Source organism: Podarcis tiliguerta, assembly GCF_965153285.1.
Source record: "Podarcis tiliguerta genome assembly, chromosome: 10".
Classification (NCBI taxonomy): Eukaryota; Metazoa; Chordata; class Lepidosauria; order Squamata; family Lacertidae; genus Podarcis; species Podarcis tiliguerta.
Window position 1 is genome coordinate 65,557,689 of NC_139543.1, and position 14,725 is coordinate 65,572,413.

General features: G+C 48.2%; 1 protein-coding gene and 1 long non-coding RNA gene across 3 annotated transcripts in view; both read left to right on the forward strand.

Moving 5' to 3' along the window:
* PRKCQ (protein kinase C theta) overlaps positions 1-8,075 on the forward strand; it is a 60,420-nt gene extending 52,345 nt beyond the window's left edge. For both annotated transcript variants that reach the window (XM_083402030.1, XM_083402031.1), the window contains exons 15-18: positions 207-345; positions 3,714-3,902; positions 4,870-4,998; positions 6,637-8,075. In XM_083402030.1, the coding sequence (XP_083258156.1) occupies positions 207-345; positions 3,714-3,902; positions 4,870-4,998; positions 6,637-6,795 (616 nt within the window). In that variant the 3' untranslated portion in view covers positions 6,796-8,075. The remainder of the gene's footprint in view (positions 1-206; positions 346-3,713; positions 3,903-4,869; positions 4,999-6,636) is intronic.
* LOC310659270 overlaps positions 1-14,725 on the forward strand; it is a 223,758-nt gene that overhangs the window by 48,416 nt on the left and 160,617 nt on the right. The gene's annotated exons all lie outside the window — the stretch shown is intronic.

The window sequence follows — 14,725 nt, forward strand, 5'->3', positions numbered from 1 at the left end:
TTTCCCAATTTTGAACCAGTCAGTTGTTCCATATCCAGTTCTAACAGTAGCTACTTGTCCACAATACAACCCCACAATACCGGGACTTGCACCCAATACGACTTAACAATTGTTCTGTGTATATACAGCACATACTGATTAGATAACACATTGAGTCTTTCAAGAAAAGAGCCTTTTCAGAGATGTCGCCTGATCTTGCCTTGCAGAGACCTGAAGCTTGACAACGTTCTCCTAGACAAGGAAGGGCACATCAAGATTGCTGATTTTGGTATGTGCAAAGAGCACATGGGAGGGGACACCAAGACAAGCACATTCTGTGGAACCCCCGATTATATTGCACCGGAGGTAAGTGGGGCTATTAGGTGTGGCAACCAATGGAACTTCCCAGACCAGAGGAAGAATATCTCTGAATAACAAGGGCTGGGTGCAAATGGAAGAGAAGGGTTGAGCCTTCTGTGCCCACCAATAAGCTCCCTATATGTATCTGGGTGTTTGGTGTAGGGAATGCAATGCTCAAGGTCTTGGGGTATCTGGTGGGCCTCCAGCGGTGGTTGGACTTCAACCTCCATCACCCCAGCCAGCATGGTCAACAGGTAAAGGCACAGCAGGGCTGAAGCTCAGTGGTAGAATCATAGAATTGTAGGGTTGGAAGGGACCCCATGAGTCATCTAGTCCAACCCCCTGAAGTGCAGGAATCTCAGCTAAAGTATCCATGGCAGATGGCCATCCAGCCTCCAAGAAAGGAGAGCCCATCACCTTCCAAGGGAGTCCATTCCAGCTCTTACCAATAGTTGGAATCTCCTTTCTTGTAACTTGAATCCATTGTTTCAGGTCCTACCCTCCAGAGCAGGAAAAAACAAGCTTGTGGAGGCGGGGGTTGAGGACTCCCTGGTCTTGAATGGGGTAACTGTGCCCCTGAAGGACTATGTGCGCAGCCTGGGAGTCATTTTGGACTCACAGCTGTCCATGGAGGTGCAGGTCAATTCTGTGTCCAGGGCAGCTGTTTACCAGCTCCACCTGGTACAAAGGCTGAGACCCTACCTCCCCACGGACTGCCTCGCCAGAATGGTACATGCTCTGGTTATCTCCCGCTTGGACTACTGCAATGCGCTCTACGGGGGGCTACCTTTGAAGGTGACCCGGAAACTACAACTAATCCAGAATGCAGCAGCTAGACTGGTGACTGGGAGCGGCCGCCGGGACGACATAACACCGGTCTTGAAAGACCTACATTGGCTCCCAGTACGTTTCCGAGCACAATTCAAAGTGTTGGTGCTGACCTTTAAAGCCCTAAATGGCCTTGATCCACTATATCTGAAGGAGCGTCTCCACCCCCTCCGTTCTACCCGGACACTGAGGTTCAGCTCCGAGGGCCTTCTGGCGGTTCCCTCACTGCGAGAAACCAAGTTACAGGGAACCAGGCACAGGGCCTTCTTGGTAGTGGCACCTGCCCTGTGGAACGCCCTCCCACCAGATGTCAAAGAGAAGAACAACTACCAGACTTTTAGAAGACATCTGAAGGCAGCCCTCTTTAGGGAAGCTTTTAATGTTTGATGCATTACTGTATTTTAGTATTTTGTTGGAAGCCGCCCAGAGTGGCTGGGGAAGCCCAGGCAGATGGGCGGGGTATAAATAATAAATTATTATTATTATTATTATTATTATTATTATTATTATTATTATTTCCATGTGACAGCCCTTGAGTTATTTGAAGATGGCTATTATAATCGGTCTCTTCTTATGGCTAACCAAACCCAACTCCCTCAAACGTTCCTCATAAGGCTTGGTTTACAGACCCTTGATCATCTTGGTAGAGCATCTGATTAACATAGAGTAGGTCCCAGATTCAAATATCTGGAGGACTGTCACATGGTAGATGGAGCAATCTCGTTTTCTCCTGCTCTGGAGGGTAGAACTCAATCCAATGGCTCCAAGTTACAAGGAAGGAGATTCTGCTAGACATCAGGACAACCATCACTTTCTGATGGTGAGAGCTGTTTGACAGTGGAACAGTCTCCCTTGGGAGGTTGTGGACTCTTTTTCCTTGGGGGTTTTTAAGCAGAGGTTCTATGGCCATCTGTCATAGATACTTGAGCTGAGATTCTCATATCGGAAGTGTGATATAATAATAATAATAATAATAATAATAATAATAATAAAATGAAATACTTTATTGTCGCTTGTACAACTTGTATGCGGTGAGATTACACGAGCACCCCCCACTCAGCTCTCTTAGTCTTAATTCCCCTCGTTTACTGACGCAAACCCACCAAACCCGAAAGTCAGTTGCCCTGTTGTAATCTTTTCATTCAGCAGCCTAGCAGCCCATGGATAGAAGCTGTTCTTTACCCTGTTGGTGCGACTAATCAGGCTTCTATATCTTCTGCCCGAGGGCAGGAGATCAGGAAAGTGCCGGCCAGGGTGTGAATCATCCCTGAGAATTTCCCTCACTCTCCTGAGGCAACGTTCTTCCACTATTTCATCCAGCAGATTCACGGGACAGCCCATAACATCTTGTGCTGTATTCACCACCCTCTGTAGGCACTTCCTATCAGATGATGTCAAACCAGCGTACCACACCGTGATGCAGTATGAAAGGAGACTTTCTATAGTGGACCGGTAGAAGGAGATCAATATATTATTGATATATATAAATATATAAATAATATATTATTTATACTCTGCCCATCTGGCTGGGTTTTCCCAGCCGCTCTGGGTGGCTTCCAACGAAAGATTAAAAATACATTAAAACATCAGTCATTAAAAACTTCCCTAAACATGGCTGCCTTCAGATGTCTTCTAAATGTCAAATAGTTGCTTATTTCCTTGACATCTGATGGGAGGGCCTTCCACAGGGCGAATTCCCTAAAAAAAATAGCTTTAAAACTTTTTGCAAACAAGGCTCAACTTTGGCCAAAAAATTACCCTCAGGATGCCTTCCAATTCTACAATTCTATGATTCCGTGATTCAATCCCTCCATGGGAGAGAGAACTTTGCCTGAAATCCTGTAGAGCTGCTTCCAGACAGAGTAGGCCAAACTGGGCTTGATGGACCAGGAGTCTGACTCAACATCAGGCATTTTGCAATCATAGCTGTCAAGCGTCCCTTATTTGGCGGGACAGTCCCTTATCCCAGCGCCATGTCCCGCTGCTGTTCCTTATTGATGATGTCCCTTAAATTTCCCGGGTTTCAAAGGAAGCAGCTCCTCTCCCTCCCTCCCTGCCGGCCAGGGAGGAGGGAGGCTCCAACTGGGTTGCTTGGCTGCGTTGCTCACCCAATAAGGAGTCTAAGAATGACTGGGGGGTGGAGCTTGCATGCCTTATGCCGATCAAATCAGCTGCATTGCCTGGGGACTCGCCTTTGCTCAGCACTTCCCAGCGGAGAGGTGACGGTGGTTTCCCTTGCTGCATCCCCTTTGCCGGGTTGCTGCGCTGTGGGAACCACCGCTTGAGGCTTCGTTTGGCTGCTGGCTGGGCTTTCTGCCTTTGGCTCGGAGGGGCTCAGAAGTTGAACATACCTGTGCTTGGAAAATCCCTTATTTTGGCTGCTGATCCCTTATTTTCGAGGCTGCTGGTCCCTTATTTTCAAATCTGTATGTTGACAGCTATGTTTCCAATGTTTCTATGTTGATGAGAGTTGAAGTCCACCAACATCTGAAGGCCAGCTCTTACTGGTAAGCTTTCTTTACTTCTCCATCCCCTTTCCATTATAGATTCTGCTGGGGCAGAAATACAACACGTCCGTTGACTGGTGGTCCTTTGGAGTCCTTCTATATGAGATGTTGATTGGTCAATCTCCCTTCCATGGTCAGGACGAAGAGGAGCTCTTCCAGTCGATCCGCATGGACAGCCCGTTCTACCCTCGATGGCTTGACAAGGACGCAAGGGACCTTCTTGTGAAGGTCAGGTCAAGGAGAGAGGGAGGCAGGGATGAAGGAAGGATTGGACTGAGCAAGATCCTTTTCTACTAGTGAAATATACTCAGAGTCGCAAAGTGATTTCATGCTCTTTATTCAGCTCATAGTGGTGAGGAGGAATGAATGAAAGTCCCCTCAAAGTATCTGCTTTATATACATTATTTACACAATGGGCTGCACATGATTGGCTAATTCTGGAATTCTACTGTAAGCCAATCAGGTTATGGATTCACTTATATCTGGAGCCTGATTGGGTGGTTCCTGCCAACCAATCATACTGCTGCATTGTACTAGGACCAATCCGACTGCCGCATTCTGAATCCTATTGTTCTAGGACCAATCAGACTGCTGCAATTTGGATCCTATTGTTCTAGGACCAATCAGACTGCTGCAGTTTGGATCCTATTCAACTCAGTACATAACAACTAGAATAATTCTCCCCAACATTTCCTCATCTTTTCCTCATATTAGTTGCTCTGCACTAAATACGGTCGTTTTTCCTGATGGAATTTACTTTTAAAGATAAAATAATAATTTATCTTCAAGGGTGCCTCCAGACTGCCCCTGTTTTGGGGTTACAGTGGTACCTCGGGTTAAGTACTTAATTCGTCCTGGAGGTCCGTTCTTAACCTGAAACTGTACATAACCTGAAGCACCACTTTAGCTAATGGGGCCTCCTGCTGCCGGCGCACCGCTGGAGCACAATTTCTGTTCTTATCCTGAAGCAAAGTTCTTAACCTGAAGCACTATTTCTGGGTTAGCGGAGTCTGTAACCTGAAGCGTATGTAACCTGAGGCGTATGTAACCCGAGGTACCACTGCATATCGCCCTTCACCCGTAGATCTCAAGGCAGTCCACAACATAAAAATCCAAGAGAAAAACCACAAAAACAAGAAGCAAACAACAGTAAGTGCTGTGTTGTTTTTTAATTTAGCGTTCTTTCGATTTCCAGCTTTTTGTAAGAGAACCGGAAAGGAGACTGGGAGCCAAAGGGAACATCCGCCAACATCCCTTTTTCCAAGAAATCAACTGGGAAGCCATTGAAGCCAGGGCAGTCGAACCCCCTTTCAAGCCTAGAGTGGTGAGAGAGGAAAAAAAAACCCTTAACCTTTCTGAGTTTCTTTGCTTCTCTTCGCAACTAAAAGCAAATGATCCCTGCAGATCAGAGGGAAGGTGGTTGAGTTTCTTTGTTTGTGGACTCCAGATAATCTTACTATGTTTAGACTCATTTTTTTTTTAAAAAAAAAAAATTAGATTCAGGTAGGTAGCCGTGTTGGTCTGACGCAGTCGAAATAAAAATAAAAAATTGTCCAGTAGCACCTTATAGACCAACTAAGTTTGTTCTGGTATAAGCTTTTGTGTGCATGCACACTTCTTCAGATGCACACGAAAGCTTGTACCAGAACATACTTAGTCGTTCTACAAGGTGCTACTGGACAATTTTTTTTAATTTTTTTATTTAGACTTCTTTTTGTTTGCTTGTTTTTAAAATTATTTCTATGCAACCTTTCATATATATTTTTTAAAAATGCCAGGGCAGTTTCAAGGATGATAAAACAGCGTTGAACAAAAAACATATCTGAAATGTACTCGGAGTCGAGTGTGGATTTCATGCTCTTTATTCAGCTCATAGTGGTGAGGAGGAATGGAAGTTCCCCCACAATATCTGCTTTATATACATTATTTACACAATGGGCCCCACGTGATTGGCTAATTCCGGGATTCTCCTGTAGGCCAATCAGGTTGTGGATTCACTTCCACCTGGAGTTGGATTGGGTGGCTCCTGCGGACCAATCAGACTGCTGCATTCTGAATCCTATTGTTCTAGGACCAATCAGACTGCTGCATTCTGAATCCTATTGTTCTAGGACCAATCAGATTGCTGCATTCTGAATCCTATTGTTCTAGGACCAATCAGACTGCTGCATTTTTTATCCTATTCAACTCAGTACATAACAATATCAAACATCAGTTACAGTTGCAGCAGCGAGAGAAGCCAGGGGGAGGCTGATCCATTAGGGCAAATGGGGCGCAACCCCACCAGCTTTGCCCAGCCCTCGCCTGTCTGTCTTCTTATTCACAACCTGTCCAGAAGGTGCTGCTGCTGCTTGCTAGCTGTCTCTCAAGCTTGCCTCTTGTAGAACTCAATAGCAAAAAGGATGGGCACAAAAGTAGAGCTCATTGGTTCTGGCGCCACCTACTGTTGGCCTCCTTCCGTTCTGCGCAATGGGTCCCAATGGCCACCGACCACCACTGCGGTCAGGAAGAGCTTGGGAGAATCACTAAAGGCTTGGAGGACTATAAATTCCATCACCCTTCATCCTGGCTGGGGCTGATGGGAGTTAGAGAGCCACAGGGATCCCTATCCCTGTTTTTAAAGATGTTCAAGAGCATCTTCTTAATGCAGGGGCAGGTGCCATATTGCCCCCCCCAAGGTTGCTGGACTCCCATCTGCCTAGCCGGTAGTCAGAGACGATGGGAGTTGTAGTCAAACAACAATATCTGGAAAACGCCACATTAGCTTAAGCAATGTTTCTTAAACTTGGGTCTTTAGCTGTCGATGGACTACAACTCCCATCATCCCTGACCACTGGTCCTGCTAGCTAGGGATGATGGAAGTTGTAGTCTGCTGGAGACCCAGGTTTGAGAAACATTGTGCAACTCTCCCGCTGCCGTTTCTGATGCTTCTAACTCCGTTTTTCCCTCTCCCCTCTGCAAGAAATCCCCGGGCGACTGCAGCAACTTCGACAAAGAATTTCTGAACGAGAAACCCCGGTTGTCGTGCGGGGACCGGAGCCTCATCAACAGCATGGACCAAAACATGTTCCGAAGCTTTTCCTTTACCAACCCCATCATGGAAAAGTTGCTCTCCCGATAGTCCAGTGCCCTGGGATCAAGGTGGCTTCAAGAACAACAACAACAACAACAACCATGGCCTCCAAACTCCCAACTGGCCAAAGTCATGCTTCTCATCAGACGACGGAGGTGGTGGCCCAGATCCAAGGGTGCCCTTCTCCCGGTGGAAAGTCTCTTCTGCTAACAGAAGGACTGCTTCCGACCTGGCAGAAGAGGGTTGCACGAGAGAGGTGACCCCAAATTCCAGGGAAGTTCTTTCGTTTGAAGAAGCTCTCGCACAAGATTTTGCACAAGCTCAGAGGCCAGGGCTGGAGGGCGGCTTCATTAGGCAGCACCTGAAGGCATTCAACATACTTAGCCAGTGTAGGGCAGGCTGCATGGCCCACATCACTGTATCCTCCATCATCTGCTGCCAATTACTGCCTGCCGCCTGAGGCAGCTGCCTCACTCTGTCCAACGGGAGTGCCGGCCCTACTGGGAGACGGTGATTTCCTCCCCAGCAAATGGGCAGTGGCAACAGCTGCGAGGAAGATGGGGATAGCCTACACAGCGAGGAAGGCCCACTGAGAACATCTTCCCCAAAGTCTCCTGGAACTGGCACCGCACAAGCTCTTTTCAAGACCACTAGAGTTTTTACATGCCACGGCTGGCTATCTTCCTCATTCACCATGTTTCACACCTGGCAATTCAGCCCCTGACACACTGCACCGTGGTTTTACAGAACGGCACTAATACATTCTCGCCTCCTGCTATCTTCCTCATTCACCATGTTTCACGCCTGGCAATTCAGCCCCTGACACACTGCACCGTGGTTTGACAGAATGGCACTAATACATTCTCGCCTCCTGCTATCTTCCTCATTCACTGTGTTTCACGCCTGGCAATTCAGCCCCTGACACACTGCACCGTGGTTTGACAGAACGGCACTAATACATTCTCGCCTCCTGCTATCTTCCTCATTCACCGTGTTTCACACCTGGCAATTCAGCCCCTGACACACTGCACCGTGGTTTGACAGAACGGCACTAATACATTCTCGCCTCCTGCTGGCGGTTGTTTGGATCTGAGCCACTGTGGTTTGCTGAATGGTGTGGATGTCCCTGGAGGAACACTTAAGAAGGGAATATCTGTGATAACACGGGGGCCTTTTACTCAGTTCCATCGTTCTGCCCTGCAGTGGAGAACCTCTGGTCTTCAGACCTTATAAGGCCCAACAGGGATCCTAACTGGCCTGTGAGGACGTTTTCTCCAAACCACATCCACTTGCCTCCCCCCGAACACTGTACATGGCATCAGGGCAGATATAGGAGCTTAAAGTGGGCTCCCCATTATTCCCTCTCAGGACCAATCAGCTGATCTTCACTGACAGGGAGCCCTACTGGGATTGGTTGAGTTAGGGAGTAAGCCGTCAGGAATGCCCGCATTCAGCCAATGGGGTGACCAGCTTTGATCAGCTGATGAGTCCTGAGAGACATCGTTTTGATGCAGTTTGCGTTCAAAATGCAGACAACTGGACTTTAAGGGTGATGGCTGCCAGTGCCGATCAGCTGAGAGCCCTAATTCTGAAGCCCATTTGCAAGCAGTTTGCATACAAACTGGATTTCAACGTAAACCGCATCGTAGCAAATCCTCCACATTTCCGTTAGTGTCCCGATCTACCTCCTTCGTCCTTTCGAGATCCTGCTGTGATCCTGTGAGGCTTCCGCAAGATCTTGGTCTTGTGAGTTCCACCTCACAGGATTGTCGAGTCCCATAGTGGTTTTCCTGGCCTGTGAGCGCTCCTCCAGGTTGTTGGGATGTCTCTCCCTGTGGGACTCATGAGATAACTCAGCCCTGTTTGGCTTCAAGAGATACTGTCTGTTTCTCGTTTGATGCTGTCACTTTCCAAGGGTCATAGGTCAGTGGTAGAGAGAATGTGCTTTGCATAGAGAAGGTCCCAAATTCAATCCCTGGTGTGGCGATCACACAGGGTCCCCGGATGCTTAACGGCCTATTGATCCCTGTGCCACCACTGTGTTCGCTTCCCCACTGCCACCAACCAGTTACTCTCTGGTAAAACACTGAGTCCAGTCAGTTGTTAAAAGTGAACCAAAAAAACCAAGTTTATTTTATAGACATTGACAAGTTTATGGTTTCTCCAATAATATTCCTGTCAGTATCTTAACTTCAGTTTCTTTACTGGCCTATACCTTCCTAATACCTTCTGACTGATTATCTCAACTGTTTGACTGACTCTTCTTAGCAAATTCTCTCACTCTCTCACACCAGATTAGCCCAACCCACAGACTTGTCTTATCTGTCTCTTCCCACCCACAGACTTATCTTCCCTCTCTCGTCTAACTCCAGACTGTCTTCTCCACCCTAACCCTAACTCTAACTCTAACTCTCCCCAAAAAACCCTCTGTGCTTAAACCTTATACAGTGGTACCTCGTGTTACAGATGCTTCAGGTTACATACGCTTCAGGTTACAGACTCTGCTGACCCAGAAATAGTACCCTGGATTAAGAACTTTGCTTCAGGATGAGAACAGAAATCGTGCTCCGGCGGCACGGCAGTGGAAGGCCCCCTTAGCTAAAGTGGTGCTTCAGGTTAAGAACAGTTTCAGGTTAAGAACGGACCTCCAGAAGGAATTAAGTACTTAACCCGAGGTACCACTGTACACACTTAACTCTGCCCCCTGGGTTCCCATGGGTTAGTCATTTTACAATTCGTTAACCCTTTCCCTATGAACCCAGTATGATGTCACACACGTAGGAGGGCAAACGCCACACCTGGCATCTCCAGGTAAAAGGGTGGAGGTAACAGGAAAGACTCTTTCTACCTGGGAAGATAAAAACATACCATATTTTTCGCCCTATTGGACACACCGGCCCATAGGACGCACCTAGTTTTTTGGGGGGGAAATCAAGGGGAAAATTTTTATTTCCGCCCCAGGTTTGCGCAGCCATCCCCAAGCTAGAAGAGGGAGACGGAGCGCTCCCTCTCCCTCTTCTGCCTTCAGGGACAGCCTCTCTAGGCTCCATGGGGCAGCGGCTTGCCCCGCTGTCCCCCAAGTTTGTGGGGCTGGCGGGGGGGGTGGAGAAGCAAGCTTGCTTCTCTACCCCCGCCAGCCTCAGGATCAGGTCGGGGAATAGCGGGGTGGCGGTGCTCCGCCTCCCCGCTATCCCCCGAGCTTGTGGGGCTGGCGGGGGGGAGAAGCAAGCTCTCCCCCCCGCCAGCCTCCAGACCAGGTCGAGGAATAGCGGGGTGGCGGCGCTGCGCCTCCCCGCTGTCCCCCGAGCTTTTGGGCTGCAGGCTGCTGCCCGCAAGCCTTGCGAGCCCGCGGGACCTCCCGCCGGGTTTGCAAGACTTGTGGATAGCTTCCTGAAGCCTGGAGAGCGAGAGGGGTCAGTGTGCACCGACCCCTCTTGCTCTCCAGGCTTCAGCGAAAGCCTGTATTCGCCCCTTACTTTTCCCCTTCATTTTTGGAGGGGAAAAAGTGCATCCTATAGGGCGAAAAATATGGTAAGCAGAACCAGGACAGTGGGCCATGCGGTCCAGGATCCTCTTCTCACAGTGGCCAACCAGTTATAAGCTGCCTTATGTTTACTCCAGCCATAGACCCATCCAGCTCTGTCAATGGCTCTCCGGGATTTCAGACCCGGGTCTCCCAGAGCTACCAGGATATCATAGAATCATGGAATTGTCGAGTTGGAAGGGATTCCGAGGGTCATCTAGTCCAAACCCCCTGCTGCAATGCAGGAATCTTGGCTAAAGCATTCATGGCAGATGGCCATCCAACCTCTGCTTAAACACCACCAAGGACGGAGAGTCCACCACTTTCTGAAGGGGTCTATTCCACTCTTGAACAGCTCTTACTGTCAGAAAGTTCTTCCTGATGTTTAGTCGGAATCTCCTTTCTTGTAACTTGAATCCGTTGGTTCGGATCCTGCCCTCCAGAGCAGGAGAAAACAAGCTGGCTCCATCCTCCATGTGACAGCCCTTGAGATATTTGAAGATGACTCATATCTCCTCCCAGTCTCCTCTTTTCCAGCCTAAACATACCCAGCTCCTTCAACCGTTCCTGATCTTGGTTTCCAGACCCTTGATCATCTTGGTTGCCCTCCTCTGCACATGTTCCAGTTTGTCCATATCCTTCTTAAATTGTGGTACCCAGAATTTGACACAGTACAGTGGTACCTCGGGTTAAGTACTTAATTCGTTCCGGAAGTCCGTTCTTAATCTGAAACTGTTCTTAGCCTGAAGCACCACTTTAGCTAATGGGGCCTCCTGCTGCTGCTGCGCCGCCGGAGCACGATTTCTGTTCTCATCCTGAAGCAACGTTCTTAACCCGAGGTAATATTTCTGGGTTAGCGGAGTCTGTAACCTGAAGCATATGTAACCCAAGGTACCACTGTATTCCAAGTGTGGTCTGACCAAGGCAGAATACAGTAGTGCTATGACTTCCCTTCATCTGGACACTAGACTTCTGTTGATGCAACCTGGAATAGCATTAGCTTTCTTTGCTGCTGCATCACCCTGTTGACTCATGTTAAGCTTGTGGTCGACTAAAATCCCTAGATCCTTTTCACATGTTCTACCAGGTGCAGCTGGTTCTTCCTGCATAAGTGTAGAACCTTAAATGTGTCCCAATTGGAATACACTTTGCCCAGTTCTCCAATCTGGTAAGATCGTCTTGAATCCCAATTCTGTCTTCACGGGTTGAACCTTGGAACCTTCTGCATGCAAAGCAGATGTCCAGCCACTGAGATATGGACCACTTACATCAAAAGGTGATGTTCCCCATCCTTCGCATAAGTGTCTCATACGGTGGCATAACTAAGACCAGAAGCTCCATGCCTCCTGTATATCTTGCCTTAGGCATAGCCTAACTTATTACTCTGCCCAACATCGGGTGGCCCAGCCTCTACTGAGAAGGATCCAGCAAATTCCACACAAATCTGTGTGGCCCAGCCTTCCCGCTCTGATCTTTGCAACACACAGGTCTACTCTTTGCCCTGTCTATCATAATGATGGGCGTTTTGCTCATATGTACATAGGACTTCTAGTGGTGCTCATTCAATAGGTCTCCATAATCTGTTGTTGTTTTTCCCCTCCGGTCAATGGAAGAGATCCCTCTGTGTGCATATTCCTTACGGCCTGGTTGCAGTGTTTAATTAGATTTGTTAATAATACAGATTTTTGAAAACTGTTTGTGATGTTTGTACAGGTAAATAAAATGTTGTCCACGGTAATGGGCGCAAATGTTTTTGTAGGGAGACCAAAGCAGGTGATGCTCAAATTGGCTGCCGTGCGCTGTACATCGCATCAGAACTGGCCTTAAGAGATGTTCATTTCTGAAAGCGAAAAGCATGATATGGAGTTTTATGACGGTCATGAATGATTATAATTATAATTTGTTTATACCCAGCCCATCTGGCTGGGTTTCCCCAGCCACTCTGAGCGGCTTCCAACAGAACACTAAAATACAATATCCTATTAAGCATTAAAAGCTTCCCTAAACAGGGCTGCCTTCAGATGTCTCCTAAAAGTTTGGTAGTTGTTTTTCTCTTTGACATCTGGCGAGAGAGCGTTCCACAGGGTGGGTGCCACTACCGAGAAGGCCCTCTGCCTGGTTCCCTGTAACTTGGCTTCTCGCAGCGAGGGAACTGCCAGAAGGCCCTCGGCGCTGGACCTCAGTGTCCGAGCATAACAATCTCTCACTTGTCCTCTTGCTCATGAGGTGATGAGGGAGGTTACCTCTTTCTCTCTTGAAAAATACATCTGGAGGAGAAAACTGGAAGGACGCCACTCTTTCCCGCTTCCTCTTTCAGCTCTATGGTCTTTTCAAGGTTCAGGTTAACTCTCCTGGATCCATCTTTTACCTAGATCACTTTGAAAGGTTTAGCATGTGAACTTTCTATTTCTCTTAAGGGAGGGGGCTGATCCCAAGGTGGGGATAGAAAATTGACCAAAGGGAGAAACACTTACAGTGCTCAAATTTCAAAACAAATGTCACTGGTAAATGTAGACCGGGGTGGCTAGCTGTTTTTCACCCGAGGGCCACATATCAGCCTCCCAGGGGCCACATATCAGCAGAGAGCGTAGACAAAAGTAGGTGTGGCCACCCTTTGTGGTCACAGGCAGGCAGCCACGCTGCCACCCAGCACCTCCTTCAGCGAATCCATCCAGGCCAGCTGAGCAGCTGGGGTTGTATCAGCCCGTTTCTGTGCATCAAATGGTCAATCTGATTACCAGGAAAAGAGACAGGTGAATCCCCACCAGGGCTCTCGGTGCTGCCCATCCCATCGCTGCTGTGTCTGCTTTCTTCTTCTGCATTTTTGCCTCCCCTGCCAGAATTGATGGAATCTTAAGCGGGGGAACAAAACAAAAATGCTTTAGGGGGATGGATTAAACCCTCTCTACTGGGTGGCGCTGTGGGTTAAACCACAGAGCCTAGGACCCCATAGTCGCCTTGGACTGGACTTAACCATCCAGGGGTCCTTTACCTTTATCTATTAGGTGCCTGACCAGAGGGATTTAACCAGGAATTAGCTTTTGCACCAGCATGCAGCATACATATGGGACGTGGGTGGCACTGTGGGTTAAACCACAGAGCCTAGGACTTGCCGATCAGAAGGTCAGCGGTTCAAATCCCTGTGACGGGGTGAGTCGGTCCCTGCTCCTGCCAACCTAGCAGTTCGAAAGCATGTCAAAGTGCAAGTAGATAAATAGGTACCACTCCAGCGGGAAGGTAACGGTGTTTCCGTGCGCTGCTCTGGTTCGTCAGAAGCGGCTTAGTTATGCTGGCCACATGACCTGGAAGCTGTATGCTGTCTCCCTCGACCAATAAAGCGAGATGAACACCGCAACCCCAGAGTCATCCATGACTGGACCTAACGGTCAGGAGTCCCTTTACCTTTACCTTTACTGGGTGTTATACATTCCTGGTGCAGCAAGGCTGAGCTCCTTGGACCACTGGTCTGACTCAGTAGACTTGTTCACACATTGTCAGGCATGGAGAGTCCTCCCTTCCCTTCAGTAACTTCACTAATAATAGTAATAATAATAATAATAATACAGTGGTGCCCCGCAAGACGAATGCCTCGCAAGACGGAAAACCCGCAAGACGAAAGGGTTTTCCATTTGCAGAGGCGCTTCGCAAGACGAATTTCCCTATGGGCTTGCTTCACAAGACGAAAATTGACGAAAATTTTCGGGGGAGTTTTTCGCTCCAAAACCCCTTTTTCTGAATCGCTAAGCTGCTAAAAGCATTTTAGCAGCAAAACCGCTAATCCCTTAAGCCTTAAAAAGCCGTTTTTAGCCCTTAAATCGCCAATAGCGCTAATAGCGCTACTCCGCCAATGGGCTTGCTTCGCAAGACGAAAAAACTGCAAGACGAAAAGACTCGCGGAACGGATTCTTTTCGTCTTGCGAGGCACCACTGTCATTTGTTTTATTTATACCCCGCCCTCCCCAGCCAGAGCCGGGCTCAGGGCAGCTAACACCAGTAAAATTACAGTACAAAACATAAGGGTGGGGAACCAATTTAAAATACAGGTTAAAATGCCATTTAAAATGCAGCCTCATTTTAAAAGTAGCCCATAGATCAAAACCATAAGGGGAGGGAAACATAAGGGTCAGACTGAGACCAAACCAAAGGCCAGGCAGAACAGCTCTGTCTTGCAGGCCCTGCGGAAAGATGTCAAGTCCCGCAGGGCCCTAGTCTCTTGTGACAGAGCGTTCCACCAAGTCGGGGCCAGTACTGAAAAGGCCCTGGCCTTAGTTCAGACCAATCTAACCACCTTGTGACTTGGGACCTCCAAAATGTTGTCATTCATGGACCTTAACATCCTCTGCGGGGCATACCAGGAGATGCGGTCCCATAGGTACGTGGGTCCTAGGCCGCATAGGGCTTTAAAGGTCAAAACCAGCATTAACGAATTAACCAGAATTATCGAGCAGCTGATAG